The 17451-nt window shown below is 47.1% G+C and overlaps 1 protein-coding gene across 8 annotated transcripts in view; it reads left to right on the top strand.

Moving 5' to 3' along the window:
- The window catches only part of tnk2b (tyrosine kinase, non-receptor, 2b), a 135502-nt gene that overhangs the window by 30175 nt on the left and 87876 nt on the right, over positions 1–17451 (top strand). For 3 of the 8 annotated variants that reach the window (XM_085990065.1, XM_085990066.1, XM_085990074.1), the window contains exon 1: positions 12266–12759. The exons of 2 other annotated variants lie outside the window; for them this stretch is intronic. In XM_085990065.1, the coding sequence (XP_085846191.1) occupies positions 12697–12759 (63 nt within the window). In that variant the 5' untranslated portion in view covers positions 12266–12696. Of the gene's footprint in view, positions 1–12263; positions 12760–17451 lie in introns of those variants that run through there. 3 more of the 8 variants (XM_085990072.1, XM_085990073.1, XM_085990071.1) reach the window with 3 other exon arrangements.

Raw genomic sequence — 17451 nt, forward strand, 5'->3', positions numbered from 1 at the left:
TCTGGAGCCTCTGTGCTGTCATCACCGAAACACCCTTCTTAGGGTTAAAAATGGATACCAACGGCTGGTGGTCTGTCAGTAGCGTAAACTTTTGGCCCTGCAGGTAATGATTAAACTTCTTTACTCCCCACACAAGGCTGAGAGCCTCCCTATCTATCTGAGCATAGTTGCGCTCAGCGGAGGTCAATGATCTTGATGCGAACGCGACTGGCCTCTCCAAGCCATTTGGCAACTTGTGTGAGAGTACTGCCCCAATACCATATGGAGAAGCATCACAAGCCAAACGAATAGGCAGCGTTGGGTTGAAGTGAGCCAACACTTCCTCTGAGGTGATCAATGCCTTGCTTTTGCGAAAGGCCCTCTTACAGTCCTCGCTCCACTTCCATGGTACTCCCTTCTGCAAAAGAGCGTTCAGCGGGTGCAGCACCGTGGATAAATTTGGCAGAAACTTATAGTAATAGTTAATCAACCCTAGGAACGACCTCAACTGGGATACATTATCCGGAGCGGGAGCCTTCACAACAGCTTCGATCTTGTCAGGAGACTTATGAAGCCCCTCCTGGTCAATGACATGACCACAGTACGAGATCCGCTTCTGAAAGAACTCACATTTCTGGCGATTAACTCGAAGTCCATATTCTTTCAATCTGGTGAGTACCAGTTCCAAATTTGCAAGGTGTTCCTCATCATCATCTCCTGTAATCAGAATATTGTCCAGGTAACATTGTGTGCCTGGAATTCCCTGTAATACCTGCTCCATGGCCCTCTGCCAAATTGCTGGAGCCGATGCCACTCCAAAAACCAGTCTATTATACCGATACAAGCCTCTATGCGTGTTGATCGTGAGATACTGGCGTGACTCTTCCTCAACTTCCATCTGTAAGTACGCCTGCGCCAGGTCTATCTTGGTGAAGTGTTTCCCGCCAGACAACGAAGCGAAGATATCCTCAATCCGCGGAAGCGGATACTGCACCGTGTGAAGCACCGGATTAACAGTGATCTTGAAATCTCCACAGATGCGAACCTTCCCCGGTTCCCCCGGCTTGTTGCTCGATGAACGCTTCATGACGGGAACAATGGGCGTGGCCCACTCACTCCAGTCCACCTTAGACAGTACTCCTGAACGTTCTAGCCCTTCCAGCTCAGCTTCCACAGCAGGTCGTATCGCATAAGGTACCGGTCTGGCTTTGAAAAATTTCGGGTTTGCATGTTCTTCAACCTTGATGTTTGCCGTAATTCCTCTGTGTTCCCAGTCCCTGTTGGAACACCTCTTTAGCATCGTCCAATATTCTGGACAATCGTTTAGGTTTGACATCTTTTTTACCGGAATCTACCGTTAGTGCTTTTAAGGAATGCCAGTCCATATTTATTCTCCTGATCCACTCCCGTCCCAGTAGTGGTGGACCTCCCTCAGGTAGCACATATAAGTCCATTCCTCGGCTTTCTTTGCCCTTGTGGACCACCTTTACCTTTATCTTTCCGATGGGGTATACTCTTTGCCCCGTGTATGTTTTCAATACGATCTCCGTATCCCGTAGGGGAATATGTGGGAATAACCTTTTGTAATCTTGCTTATTCATGACCGTCAATGCCGATCCAGTGTCCAATTCCATCTTCACTTGGACTCCTGCTATCTGAAGTGTGACCCAGATAGTTTGGAGGTCTGCTTCATTACCCACATTGTGTACTCTTAGACAACCCAGTTCCTTACTGCTGGAGTCGGAATCTGACTTCTGTTCATCCGAACTGTTCTCTGTCACCTTGTGTACCTTTCTGCACTTTTCCTGCGGTGACATTTTGTTGCTGGTCTTCTTTCCTGACCGGCATACTTTAGCTATGTGACCAAGCCTGGAACATTTTCTGCATTCCTGATTTTTGAACCAGCACTGGTTCTGATCGTGCGTTGTCTTTCCACAACGATAACACTTTACTGCACCCAAGGCCATTTGATTGGTGCTGAGTTCCGATGACCTTAGCTGCATTTCCGCAGTGCCTCTCGCTGCGGCTTCGTGCGATGCTGCAATAGTGACAGCTTTATCAAGCGTAAGATCATTCTCCTCTAGCAGTCGCTTTTGTGTTCCTTTTAACAATCCACACACAAATTTATCTCTCAGCGCATCTGCTAGTCCTGTTCCAAACTGACAGTACTTTGATAACTTACGCAGTTCAATTAAGAATTCAGCGTTGCTTTCTTCTTTCAGCTGCGTTCTTCTGTAAAATTTAAATCGTTCCGCTATCAGCAGCGGCGTGGGGTTTAAATTATTTTTCAGGACAGCAACAATATTCGCGAAAGTCTGATCCGCCGGTTTATCTGGTGATACAAGGTGCTTCAATAGCCCGTACGTCTTCGCACCCATTGAGTTTAATAAGGTTAGTGCTTTCTTATCATCTGGTACCTCATTTGCTTTACAATAAACTTCCATGCGTTCTACGTACGTGGCCCAATCTTCGACATCGCTATCAAAAGCATTGATGTTACCATGTTTAGGCATCCTTGCAAGTTTCTTTAAATTTTCTTTTTCCCAAAATGGCGGCTTCCCGCGCTTGTCTTCTTCCCCCCGCCTACTAAAATGGCGGCTTCCCGCGCTTGGCGGTTTTTCCCGCGCTCGTCTTCTTCCCCCGCCGACTACAATGGCGGCTTCCCGCGTTTGCCTTCTTCCCCCGCTGGCTGCAATGGCGATTGCAGTGCTGCTGCCGTTCTCGCCTCCCCAGCGGTTCTCAATTCTCCGACGCTGCTTTTGCTCCCCCGCGGTTCCCGTGGGCATTCACGCTTCCCCTGCTGTTGCGCCTCTCAGCCCCGCTTGCAGGCCGGTCCTTTACACCGGCTGCGGTTGAGTTCTCCGCGGTTCTCGTGGCCTTAACGCTGCCCCAGTCGCTGCGCCTCTCGGCCCCGATTGCAGCCCGGCCCTTTTCACCGGCCGCGGTCGAGTTCTCCGCCCTTTTTCCTCCGTTTTCCCTCCCCTACTCCACAGCCAACACGGCCGACTTTCTGCTCGTGTCGCTGATCGGCTTACCCACCACCGTGGTAGAAGGGATGATCACTGCCTGTCGCTGATGGAGGGCTTCGTGGTCAGAATTTTTCTTTTTAACCCGGGTTCTCGATGCCTCCCGTGCGATGTGGTGCTCAGCAGGATGATGAGGGCGGATGCCTCTTCTCGACGCCCGTTCTGAGGACGAAGCTGCCTTGGATGTAAAACTGCCGCAGGGTAAGATCAGACTCGTCGCCACTGTTGAGTCTGTGTGACCCAGTTATGCTTATTATAAATCACTGGACACAGACAACAAGAATAACTTTAACAGGTCTTTACTATTCGGAGGTCAGGGCTGAACTGCCCAGCAAATCACTACACAACGTTTATATACCGGTGTGGTCACCACCGGTATTACAGTATACAGCAGCCAAGAGAAAGTAGTACATCTCTTAAGGTAGTTCTCTTAAGGTGGAACAGGTTACATACACCACAATGTGGAGGGTGAAATTTAACTTCAGCGGGGGCACAATACTGGTGGTAGTGGATCGGCCAGCCAAATTTCCCCACCGCTGAAGTTGAATTTTACCCCATGGTCACTGCAGCACAGCTACAAAGCTGCAGCAGCAGCTCTGGCTCTCTCTGCCCTGTCAGACCAAATCAGTAACCTGGTTTAACAAGTTCAGATTCCTCTTCAACAGGACACAGATTGACCAACTTGCCTTGTAGAATCCTGCCATCTACTGGGTGATCGTGAAATGAACTGCAAGTGCCTGTGGAACTCTGGCCCAAACAATGCTGCTGTCTGCTCGGGAAGACGACATGTAGCCTGTGACCTGTAAAGAGAGAAAATGAGGGCAGGAAACCATCACTTTTAAATGAGGAAGAAAAATGAAGGAGAGGGATCTTGGGACTTTTCTGTTTCAGCAGTGTTGCTGTTTTCCTTTGTCTACCTGTGCTCTTTAGTGCCATTGCTTTTAGTGTTGGATGGTTTGTGAGACACAGTGGGGTCACTGAATGAATGACCGGACAGGAAGCTTAGTGTTTATCTGCAGGCAGGTATTCATTGGTTCCATTTCCTTCTGGAAGTTCACAAGGAACTGTCAATTGACGTGTAAATGCTAAAATGAAAATTTCAAAGTTTAATAGGACAGTATGCATGCGTGTGTTAAATATTGTAGAGCAGGAAGCATTTTAGGAGCGAGGGTGTGTTCCATTTTATTCAAAAAATGGGGTTCATCACAACATTTGGGATTGATCAGGGATACTGCAACGTCATCAAATGTTGCAACTAAATTTAAACTTCAATCAGCTCTTAATCAAAAAATGGTTCAAAATATTTAACTATTGAATCTTCCTTGATATTGCTCATGGTGTATTGGAGAACATCTTGCATTATGCCAAGTTATACAAAATATATTTCACATGCACACAGTCTCTTATTCACACTCTCACTCTCTATCACACTCTCTCACACACACACACACACACAGACCCCTTACAGGACCACTATAACCAGTAACACAGTGTGTTATTTAAGTTGATGTTCTGTGGTGTTGCTCAGAGACACAAAAGTTGTCTCTGCCCTTGTAAGTGTGTTCCAGTTCTTGCCCACTTTATTTTCTTTGTGTTCATCTTCATTTATTGTCTCTCTATGGCTGTCTCATGCTATTTTTGTTGTAGTATGTGGCTCTACATGCAACACTTTTTCACAATCTTTCTCTGCCTCTAAGCCTTTTCTGCACTCTGTCTCCTTTCTCTTTTGTATGCCCCCCAATATCTCTCTACATCCCTCCCACATGTTCCTTTATTGTTGTACTCCGTTCCTGGGGTTTACCAGATATCGAGACAGATAGCAGCCAGAAAGTCCTGGGTTGTGGTTGGGATTGGGTGGCGAAAAGGCGAGGGATTCATAGCTGAGGGAGACTGGGAGGTTGGGGCTGGAGGCTGGTGCCAGAAGGAAGTGCAAGGGAGGGCTGGGGTTGACACATTGGATGGAATAGATGGCGGTGGTGTGGAGCTGGGAGGAAAGAAAATTAGCTGAGGACTACGAAAGGAAAAAACGAGTGAAAGGGTGGGGGGAACTGAATGGAGCAGGGCGCAGCTGGGAATGGGGAGCGTAAGAGAAAAGAGGCAGAGAAAGGGACCCACAATGGTGTGAGGGGGCGGAGAGCAAGTTTCCTTAAATAAAAGTTTCAAACAAAAGCTGGGTGGGAGCAAGGTTCTTATTCCATTTCATATTTATTCAGTTCAACCATCATACATATTCACAATACTGAATGGGTGTTCAAGGGTTACATTCAACTAGACAGTAGACACTATATGAATGGTACAGTATAGTGCTTCACTTTAATACTAAATTAGTTGCCTGCCTTTCTAAAAATACCCTCTTTTGAAGTATCTGCTTTCCACCTGCTGATGAGAGAATCGTGAAGGCTGGCTCTCCCAATCTCCCCTTGCAGCAGAATGCGCAGACCAATTCCAAGTGCTGCACTGACTGTCCCTCGCCCCATGTAATTTCTCAAATTCCTCCTCATCCTGGCACATGAGTGCTGAGGGGTACGTAAGCTGCAACCAAAAGGCCATATTGTCTGATTATACAGTAACTCCATCTCTAGTTTTTCTGGATAAGAGTTCTGGGGCATGACTGATCTTAACACCAACACCCCCACCCCGTGCCCATACCTGGCTCCATGCCTATTCAGCTAGAGTTCCCCACAGTGAACTGGACAGTGGGTTAGATTGGAATGACCTGCTGTTGAGATTGATCAATTTTGTAACTTGACACTAAGTGTGAGTGCCATACTCAAGTAGTCTGTACACGCTATTACCTATTTGAAAGTATAGGTTCCAAAATTGAAGTTTCCCCTGCTCAAAAAGGTGTCTTTCTTTTCCCTTCCCCCACCCCCAAGTAGGATTAATCAACTTCTGTCTTCCCCTTTCGCTGCCTTCACAGGGTTTGTGTGCACGTGTCTTTTTCTCCATCGCACCCATCAACCGGGTTTCTGAGAATGTTCTGTCTCCCTCTCGATTCCTCTCTCATTCGCTCCCACCGCCAATAGTCTTTCTCCTGCTCTATTGTTACCTGGAAACAGCATTGTTTTCTGTATCTTTCTCTATGCTCTCCTCATTGCCTGGCACAGTGCTGCCGAAACAAATAAACACAGGAGTTAGTTGTTCATCGTCATATTGCTTTTCTTTGCCCTTGTCCTCTCCTTCTTTACTTCATTTCTCTCATTTCTTTTCATGTTCCCTTTTTCTCTTTCTGCAGGAATGGTAGAGGAACAAGCTCCTGAAGGCTTGTAGAGAGAGGGAGTGGGCCAGAACAAAACACTAGGGGGGTGGGGGGGGTGGGGGAATTGAGTCGCGCCCCCTTTGGGTCGCTAACTTCGCTGGGGCGCTACTTTTAGCGCCCTGAAAAAATGAGTGCCCCCGCGGCTGAAATTGAGTGGTAGCGCCTCGAGGGAAGCGGGTCACTACTGGAAGCGCCCAGCCTCCCTCTTGGGGCGCTGCGAGGGAATATTGCGGCGCTACGTGCTGCGGTATTGCAGACCTTCCTCCCCTTAAAGGGGATGGGCCCTGCGCAGCGTGACCCGGGGCCCAGCTGGGCCCCCAGGATCGGTGTGCCAGCATAAGAGCCTGGCACTCAAGCGAAGTGCCGGGCTCATGGAGCGCAGCCGGCACTCCGCGGGGGGCGGGGGGGGTGGTGCTCAGGAGGCCGGGGACGGCAGGGCAGGCGGCCAGCAACAATAATGGCCGCCCGGCACCTCGCCTTTAATTAGCGCCGTCCCGGCCACAGGTAGGCCCCCCGACCCCGTCGGACATAGCATCCAGCGGTACGCCGGGGGCGCTACCGAAGATTGCAGCTGGGGTGCTGCGCACGGCAATGATGTCATCGGCGGCGGAAGGCTAATGGTTACCGCCGCTGAATTTCGCGGGAGGCGTTGGTGACGCCGTGCCCGGGCACAAATTGCTTTGCGCTCCTTTAGCGCCCTCTTAGGCGATAACAGGAGGCGCAAAGCAACTGAATTTTTCCCCCTAGAATGTGGTTCGGTAGAATCTGATTGTGTCGAAGCTTTTTGGTGGAATGTGTTTGGGAGAAAAATTGAAATTGGGGAGAACGGTTTTGCACAACATGGTTGATGAATAATGAAAATAATCAAAGCAACTAATCAGAAAGAAGAAAAAAACAGACTGAACCAATGAGAAAGAAGGAAATTGATCCAGTTGGCTCACAGACTTAACAAGCATGGTGTAGATGACAGACACAATGTTTATAATAAAGATTATCTATATACACATGTATAATGTGTTTTGTATTAATCTGAATTGCAAAATTTATCACTTATTTCCTAAATACAGTAGACCCTTGTCCTAACAAGCTTGTTGGGAGGTAATCAAATGCCATATTATCAAGGAAGCTTCGTAAACTGTTAATTTAGTTGCCGCATTGGTGATGCTCTCTTTGTGCCTCCTTCTGTCACATGCTGCTGCCAACATGCCGAAACACTACAGTTATAGAGAGACCAGGTCTTTTCTTTGGTAGTCTGTCAGCTGCTTTTTTTTAAATCTTGGTTTCAGGTTATAAAATGTTGGCGCGTTTTTGCAGTCTGTTCTTATACAGAGTTGTCTGAGAAATTAACTTCCATCGAGTACAGCATACAACAGGGGCATTACTTAGAGATTAAAGGAAAAACTTCAAAAGAAATCTGAAAATAAGAACCGAAAATGCAAGGCATGCACAGGCCTGTTGACGTCTGAAAAGGGAAGCAGGTGGGAGATGGATTGAAGTGGAGCGCTGGAGATGAATGAAAAAGAGAAAGGGAGGGGATGGGAATGGGGAAAGGGGAGGAGGAAGAAGAAAAGGAGAATTGAAGAGATAGGGAAGGAAGAGGTGGAGCATGTAGAGAAGAGGGAAGGGAAGAAACTTTTGGGGAGAGGAAAAGGAAAGGTGAGGGGAAAAGGGGATGGGGAACGGGAGAAGGGGGATTAGGGGAAAGCACAGCGAATGAAGGGAGAGTGGATTGGTGGGGGAGTGGGGTGAGGGGAAAGGGTTGGAGGGAGATGGAAGGAGGGAGAGGGATGGGGAAGGGGAGACGTGAGTGGGCAGTGGAGGAGGAGATGATAAAGGGAAGTGGGCTGGGGAGAGGAGGAGGAGATGGAGACAGAAAAGTGGAAGGGTGCTGGATGGAGGGGCAGGGGAGAGGGTTTGTAGTTGGGATGGGGAAGAGGAGAGAAGGGAAAGAATCAACAAGGGAAAATGGTAAGTATGATCAGGGAGAGATGGAAAGTGAGGGGATGGGAATGGGGAGAGGGAACAGGGGATGGGCACAGCAAAAGGGAAATAGGAGCGAGCGAGGGAAAGAAGAGGGCTACGTGGTAGAGGAAGGAGAGAGGAGTAGGGATGGAGAGGAGGAGGATGAGAGAAGATGTAGGGATTGAGGGGAAGGTTGGGTGAGGGGAAAGAGAGGTGATGAAAATAGGGTGAAGGGATAAGGGGAGAGGAAGGGAAGGGTGAATAGGAGAGGACAGAGAGGGAGGGGAAGGGGAGGAGAGGTATAAGGGGGAAGAGGAGGAGGGAAAGGAGGACTTTCTTTGTTGGCAGACTAGGTTTTATTTCTGTTACTTCCCATTGTCCCTCTCCCCATGTGAGCTTCATGCCGATTTGGACATTCTGGGGGAGAAATTCAGTTGTCTGTGCCTCCCGTTAGCGCCTTAAGAGGGCGCTAATGGGGCGCAAAGCAACTAGTGCCCGGGCGCGGCGATGTTAGTGCCGCTCGCGAAATTAACTAGACATTTTGCGGCAGCGCTAAACACTGCCGCCACGATCTCCTGCGCCGGCAGATCGTGACGTTAGTCGAGTGCGCAACGCCCTGGTAGCGCCCCGGACCAGATATTGAGTGGCGCCCCCTGCCTTACCGCCTGCCGCTAGCAACGACAGGTTGAGGGGAGCGTTTTGCAGTCAGGAAGGGACTGGGGGAGCGCTATTTAAAGGTGACCGCTTCCTGCCTTTTTTTGTTGGTGACATTTGTGCACCACGCATTCTGAGAGAGAGAGAGACTTCTGGAGAGATTCAACGCTGTGTGAAGGAGTTTTGGGTACTGAGCAGCACTTTGCAGGTTCATTTTGATTTGCCCTTCCTTGTATCGATTTAGAAGAGACTGTGGGGGCTGCACTCTGAGCTCTTTCCCTGGGTCTCTCCATTGTTTTTTCCAGCAGATTTGATGTACAGGTCTCTCCAGGCCGAGATTAAAGGCTGCAATGAGCAGGATGTGGATGGAGAGCAAGATCAATCCTCTCCTTTAAGATAAAAACAGAAAATGCTGAAGAAACTCAGCAGGCCAAGCAGCATCTGTGAAGAGAGAAACAGAGTTAACGTTTCAGGTCAATGACCATTCGTCAGAACTCCCCTTTAAGAATTGGCCGGTGCCAGTGTGTTTGTGTTCCATTGCTGACTGACATCACATGAGCTTCGCCAGTGCTCTGAGGTAGCGCCTCGCTCCTTGGCCTTTGTGCCTTAAGACAGGTGTGAAGTGCCTGATTTAGCGCTCCAATCACCTCCAGGGGCGATAAAAGCCAAGTTTGCCGTCGGAGGTGATAATTAGCGCCAGGCGCTAAACTTTGCGCAAGGCCAATAATGGCGCCCCAAACGGGGCGATACTGAATTTCCCCCCCTCTGTCCCTGATTAAAATGTTAGTCCTGTGGGACTCGATCCATCTCTGACTCAGCCTCTTTTTCTCTCTCTCTCTCTGTCTTTTCTGTTTTTTTTTATATCATTGTTGCAATTCGGGTCCGCCATAGATACTTTCTTGGGTTCAGTGGGATCAGTTGCTCTCGGAAGAATTCAGTCTGTCTCACTTTTATGGGAATAGATTCATCCTGCCGTGCCTCTTTGTATAATAGCATCATTACAGGGATGTAAAAGTGGCATCTCCTTGTAATCCAGTCTGGATACGTGTCTTTAGCACGTGTATTTCTTTAATCTCTCCAGCAGTAGACAAATTTCCGTTTGTGTCTGAGGCTTACTGCACTTGACTTTGAGATCTATTTTAACAATGGCCTCCATTTGTGTAGAGAACAGCCTATTTCCAATCGAGGCTGTTGGTGTTCAACAGCCTTGGAAATTGCCTTAGAATTCCTCTCCTCAGAATTGCTCCTTTGTTGCATTTTGAAGAAAATGGCTGCGGAATTAGGTTTAGGATCAGCAGTGGTGGTACCGTCAGTTTTTAGAGTTGGTCTTGTTAGTTAAAGAAATCTAGTGTTTTTGTTCCTGTGAAACTTGTATATCGGCTACCAAGCTGGCTGTAAAGGCCCATTGTACTAGTGCTGCCGTTCCTGCTCCCAATCCTGGTGTTAGTTCTGCCGATTCTAATGCCACTGCTCCCATTCCCATACTGCATGTGTCCTGAGTTTTCCCCCCTTGAAGGTCCGCTAGTGGTGGAGTAGCGGAGCAGCTGCTTGGTTGTTCTTGGGGGCTGGTTTGGCTGCTTCAGGTTTCCGTTCCTGTTCCACTGCTCCAGCTCCTGCTCTACTGCATTGTTCCCCTCTTCTCTTCAAGTACAGGAAACTTTGTGATATCCGGCACTGACGGGACCGGCGTGTTGCCGATCTATCAAAACTGCCGGACATACAAAGTTAATGTTGAAGCATACGGAGGTTTTCATCTCTGTATCTGACAACAAACACTGTTGCTTAGCAACAGCTTCTAAAGAGTCGGCTGCAGCTGCAAGCGTCTCTAGCTGAAGCTGTTGCTATAGCTACAGACCTTGCAGTGGCTGACTGGGGGGAAAAAAAAGAACGAGATCTAAAAAAACTTACAGAAAACGGCTCCTGATTTTTGCCGTTAGATCGAGTATTCCGGACATACAAACCTCCGGATAAACCAAAGTTTCCTGTACTATGGCCCAAAATGTGCGGTGGGGAATAACGGCGAACTGTCAGGATTTCACGCATGTGCATCTAAACCCGGAAATCCTGAAGCTGCGGTCATTCACTGCTCCGCCACTGGCTATGCTGTGGACCGCCCATAGCTTAGCTGGCAGTCAGTGAAACTATAACGAAAGCTTGCTCTTTTCCGCAGTAATATCGCTGTTCAAATCCCCATTAAATGTTAAGCCTTGTTGGAATAGGTGTAATTGGAGTTTTAACAGCGTATTGACTGGTAAACAAATGTTCTAGCCCTGAAAAACTAATTTTTATATTTGTGGAGTGTCAAATTTTTCCATTATGATAATTACAATTTTTAAAAATCAATAAAAATAAAAAAAAAGTTTGTTCATGATATTTCAGCTTCTACCTTATTCCCATGTGAGAGTCCCAATCTTTATTTCGCTCTCTGACATTTTAAAAAAGTCCGGATAAAAACAGCTTCTCGTTTCCTATCCGTGAGAATTCTGCAATGTGATTGGCTGCTTAGACAGCTTGTTGACGTCACTGCAGCATCGCACTAGGAATTCCCATTACAGAGCGCTGAAATTAATTGAACGTCGAAAAAGGCAAACTTCTCACCACAGAGATCACGAGTAGGCAGCTTTCTTCAGGGCCAGCGGTGAGCGCCTTTGCTTCGCCGCTGACCGCATATTATGGGCCTGTATATGTTTATAGATCAAGTGGCTCTAAATTGTTATTTTTTAAATCTAAAAATTGCTGTTGTTGCACTTAAGATATAAATATGAATAGTCCACTCCATAATGTTTCTCAGAAACTGGGAAGATCTGTTGCAGAATCTATATTCTCTTGCTTGAGAGTTTTGTTGGACTTGGTATAGAAATTGGCCTTAAACTGTTGCCGAATACTCACGGGTTTGTCTATAATGGAGTCACTGAAAGTCTTGAATCATTAAAGCTCTACCTTCACGATAAAATGCAGGGCAAATCTTTTTCCATCCTGTTTACAAAAGCATGGCTTGGTGTATATTACATTGAAACTATCACTTGAATATGATAGCATTTTGATGAAAATGATACATTTGACAGCTGGCTCTTTAAAGAATGAAGAGCAATTCTCATCAAACAGCTTCTGTTAAAAAATAGTGTCCCTTTAAATTGAATGGATACTAGAGTGCACAGCTGAGAGTTTCTCTGTTTCTGACTGATTTCACTGGGGATTTAGACAAGAAACCGCAGGTTAGCCTTCTCCAGTTTTAAATACAGGGCCCGAGTATAGCACTGCTTTATCTTGTGTGCTCCTGTGCTGGTTGGCGGGGTGGGGGGGGGGGGGCGGCGGGTGGGTGGCGGTATGTGAGGAGGCGTGGAGAATCGCCTTGTTAAACCATCAGCTGAGGGGCCCACAGGAAATGAACTCTCCATCCTCCAGTTAATATTGACCTCCTGGCTTCTGTCCAAATTGTGCTGCAGTTGAATAGCAGAGCAGCACAGTTTTACCATTCAGTACTCGGCCGACTCCAGCAGTGTATGGCAGCTTTGAGACGAATGTTATTGGAGAAAGCTGCTGTTTATTCCATCGACAAGAAAAGAAATCACTTGAGTCGTGAATAGTGAGCATGCAAAACGAGTTCTGCTTTTATAATTCCAAGAAAACGGAAAATGTTGGGATGTAGAATTGTGCCCCTGAGAAAAAGCGGCAGTTTTCCATGTCATGGGAAATTGAGGAATTTTTACTCCAGGGAGAGTGGAATGGATAAGTTGGAATCCTGGAGTTGCTTAAAGGGAGAACATTGTAAACTTGACAATTAAGAAAGTAAAGGAAACAGAACACGGCACAGGCATGCGTCGCTTTGACAAGCTGAAGAGATCCATTCCTTTTCTGGCACGTTTTCATGTTTATAAAGTAAGTCGGGTGGTTTTGATTTTTTTTTATCGCAGTTACTAGTGACGTACCTAGATTTAAAAAGTGGGAATGTGTTACTTTTCCTAAGACTGGCGAGTATCAAAAGAAAATTCACTGATACCGCACATGCACCTGACATGAGTGAATATCAGTCTGTACACAGCATGTGTATCCCACACCTGGATACATGCTAATTTGCTGTATGTTGTTAAGGCAACCTCATAGTGAAGGTATCAGTACAGTGTGTGCAGGTACCTTTGTCTGGTGTGCAGCTTAACACATTTAAGGATGCAATTTTCTCTGCTCACTAACGCAGGTACAAGATAGTTTTCTCTGTTTTGCACTTACACGGACTTTTTCATTTATGTAGCAACCAAAGGACACTATACCCCTTGGTGTCATAAAATCACATCAGCAGCTGTATGACATCCTATGGGCTTAGTTTAGAAGTCACTGCAAAGAATGATTTTAAAAAAGTAGTAAAAAAAAAATAACTTGCTGATTGTTTTCTGTAAAGTGTTTCCTAGCAGGTTTTCCCTCGCGGTGAAGATAATTTCTTTAGAAGCCACTTGAAATCTTTAAAATGTGAATATTTCTTGTAAAGCTAAGCTGCTGGAGGACAGCTGATCTAATGAAGGTGGATTACTGATTTGATGCAAAAATTTATCAGCAACCAATCGATCGGTGCTGATGGCATTTCAGGAATTATCTCTTGGGATGAGCTGGTTACGGTTGAAAAGAAGAAAGCTGCAAATCTGAAATAGAGTCATGAAAGGCTGGAAATGCACAGCAGGTCTGTCCGCTTTTCAAAAGAAAAGACAGCTAAATGTTTCATTTGTAAACGTTCATCCGGTCAGATCTACACCTTAAACATTCATCTGTCTTCTCTTTTCAGATGCTGATGGACCTTTTGTGTGCTTGCAGCTATTTTGTTTTATTTCTGAGCTCCAGTTATATTTGTTTATCTCTCTTCCTCTCAATTTTCTTGCCCTCTCCTCAGGCAATTCAACCATGGCAGTGTTCGATCCAGCCCTCGCCCAACCTCCACACATGCTCTTTCCAACAGGAGCCACTAAATGATAACCAGGAATAGGAGTCCTGCTTCATTTTTATCCTCCTTCCCTCACTAGCTCACCAAGTGTATACTAACCTACATGTTCTATGTCTGTGGTGTCAGCAAGCTCGCTCACCTGCCCCCAGCAAGTATTGGAAAATTGCAGGCATTTTGGCCACAATATTCCAACCTTGGACAGAAAATCGCAGGCAACGTGCCCAAAATTTTCCAATGCATTCTGGTGGCAGGCAAGGCTCCTCGCTGCAGACTTAGAAAAGTTAACTCTATGTTAACCTCCAGTGTGTAAACCATAAAGTAGAATGAAAATGTGGAGGGCAGGAAGAAGTACATTTTGTGCCCTGTATTCGCCCATTGTTTATTGGTGAAAAACTACTATAATATATTGATTAACTGACTTAAAAAAGTCAAATTCCTCGCCCCAGTGGATATCAGCTTGACGAGGTCCCCCCAGCATACTCCTTTGTGGTGTTACTGAACTGTTTTTATTGTGATGGTGGCCACTGCTTTCTCTGTAACCTCCTTAAGCTCTACAACCCTCTGAGTTATTTGCGCTCCTCCATTTCTGGTCTCTTGAGCATCCCGGATTTGAATTGCTCCACCATTGGCGATCGTGCCTTCAGCTGCCAAGGCCATAAGCTCTGGAATTCCCTCCCTAAACCCCTCTTTACTCCTTTAAGACGCTCTTTAAAACCTACCTCTATGACCGTGGTCATCTGCCCTAATATCTGCTTATGTGGCTCGGTGTCAAATTTTGTTTCGTAACGCTCCTGTGAAGCGCCTTGGGACTTTTTACTACTTTAAAAGCACAATCTAAATACAAGTTGTTGTTGCTTTGAACCATCCTGCCAATCAATCGAAGCCATCTGACCCCAGTGCCAGCTAGGTTTGCAGGGTGCAGTTATTTTGGTAATGGTTTAGGGGTTAATTTCAAATCATTGGTGGATGAATACATCAGTGAGGTGATGTGATACAACTGCAACGACATCTGGGATGCAGATGGTGTAGGTGGTGATTCAGCTAAAGAAATGGAAAGCAAAGCAGGAAAGCAAGCAGATCAGAGCAAAGCGGAGATTTGGAGGAAATCAAGCAGCAAGACCGGTGTGCAGCAGATGGGAGGAAGTGCAGAAAAACAACTTTGAGGCAGGCAGCGAACTGGAAAAGAATAAGGATAGCAAGAAATAGAAAAGATTGTATGATTATCGGCTGTTGTATCTGTTTGGGTTTGAGGGTTATTTTCTGCAGGTTTCATGTCGTTGATTTCTTTGGTTGTGAGGAATGGAGCAATGATGTATGCATACCTATTGATTGTTTCTCACTGCACCTGGAGTATAAACGTATCGTGAAAAAGGTGCAACGAGCACAACCTCTGCATCAATATCATCCGTATTGCACAGTTAGTAAAATGTCTCTGAGACACTCTTGAGTGCCATTGTATCCCCATGGTTGCACTAACCATTGGCAAGTTAAGTGTAGCCTGGGTCAGATACTAATCAGCGGTCCCTTTATGTCATGCTGATAGTGTGCCTGATCTGGACCAGGCACATTTTTATCTGAGGGATAATTTTAAAGTGACAGGTGTGAGATGAATATTGAAAGGGGAAATGCAGCTAATGGTGCTAATTTAAAGCCTTCACCTTTTTGAATCAATAACTGTAATAAATCCCTTAGAATTGACCATGTTTGTGGAAAAGGATGTCATATTATATCGGTTCATTAACCACATTTGTTTTGTCCATTTTGTTGGAGAAATCCTTCTGCTGGTTTTTCCCTTGGTGTCCTGTCTCTGGTTGAGGCTGCAGCTGTTGCAAGTTGTTGTTTTTCAGACTGGGTAGATGAGATTCTTGTATTTTACCAATCTGGCACAATGGATCTTCATACGCCTGTGGAGAGAGTCAGCTCTGATGTGTAGATTACATCCCAGCAGCTTTCACATTATCACATCTTATTTAAATACTAATAAAGTTGCTTTCTGTGTATATTCTTGAGCAGCCAAAACTGTGTTGAACATATAAGAGGTCAGATTTTTCTCGGAGGGTGGGGGTTGGGGGGGATATTTCATTTCAAGTGCAAATTTTTTGCACATAGGCCCCTTTATTGTGAACTCTCAACCTTGTATGCACTCCTTCCCTCACACACCCTCTCTCTCTGCCCCCCCCCCCCCACACACACATGTCCACCAGTGTGACATTTCATTTCCTGTACACTGTATGCTCAGGGTCTGTTCAAGTGAAAATTGCCAAACTAGTGCTATTTGCACTGCACTTGAGAGCTTTGTGCTGCAGAAATGCTCCATTTGGTACCATGTCTTTGAACTATGGCCGGATTTTAAACTGTGTCTTGCCTCATTAACAGATTTGTTCCAAAATCTACTGCTTCTCCTCGTCTGTCCATCATTTCTTGCTATCACTGCACTGCTAGTAGGAATGAAAAGACAGGGCTAGAAATTCAGTAGGCTTTGCGCCCAGTTTTCGCCCAAAGAGGGCTTTTGCGCCACTTGCTGAGCTTTCGCCGATATTCAGCGCTGCGGTAATGGCGGCGTTAGCCAGTAGCGCTGCGCCGCCACCGATGACGCCATCGGTGTGCGCAGTGCCCCGCTACCGCCCCGCTACTGGCCCGACCGCCATATTTAGTTGCGGCCGCCTCTTCTGCAGCGGCCGCAAACAGCGATCAGAAAACGGGGCCGTCCTGTAGCGTTAGTGGGGCGAGTAAAGGCGGAGGTGCGGTCGGCCGCTTTTTCGGCGGCCGCCTGCCCGCACCTCCTTCCCCGGCCTCCGCTCCCCCCCCGCGGCATTGCCGGCTGTTTTCCGGGAGCCCGGCACTTCTCCGTGGTGCCGGGCTCATTTGCCAGCACTAGCGAGCGGCGATCTCGCTGTTGCAGGCACCTCCCCCTTAAGAGAGGGAGGAAGGCCTGCAGTACCGCAGCCTGCCGCTCCGCAGCGGGTGGCGCTGCGGCACCTAGCGCGCCGATATTCAGTTTCAGCGCCCCAAGCGAGGGCGACGAAACCCTTGAATAGCGGCCGCCTTCGAGTTGGGGCGCTGAAACTGAATTTCCGGCGGGCGCAAGTGGCTCCGCGCACAGCGGTACTTTCTGGGCGCGAGCGAGCTGGCCGCCCCAAACTGAATTTCTAGGCCACAATCTTTCAGTTGGTACATGCCTGTACCTGTGAATGTACAAGTTTGCTTTAGGTCTCGTGCACCGTGCATTTTCTGTGGCTGAGAATGCGAGCCTGTTCCACAGCATTTATTTTGCACGTCTTTCCTTCAGTCAGCAGCGCTGTAAAATAACAAGGGGTACCTCAGGTGACTCCAGAGGTACTGGGCTTTCAAGAAGTCTTGTGGTGGGTGGAGGGAGATATATATGACATGGTAGAAGACCAGCTGGTCCATCAAGCCTCACGATGGCTTTAGCATCATGACTAGACACCTCCCATCGCCCCCACCCCGCAGCCAGAGGCAGAAAAACCCAGGGCCAATAAAGGAAAAAATACTCTGGAAAATTCCTCTCTTACCCCTTCAGGCGATCGAAACATAGAAACATAGAAGATAGGAGCAGGAGTAGGCCATTCGGCCCCTCTAGCCTGCTCCGCCATTCAATGCGATCATGGCTGATCATCCAA

The sequence above is a fragment of the Somniosus microcephalus genome, chromosome 6, assembly GCF_052327205.1.
Source record: "Somniosus microcephalus isolate GS21.2 chromosome 6, FLI_Smic_1.0, whole genome shotgun sequence".
In the NCBI taxonomy this organism is placed as follows: Eukaryota; Metazoa; Chordata; class Chondrichthyes; order Squaliformes; family Somniosidae; genus Somniosus; species Somniosus microcephalus.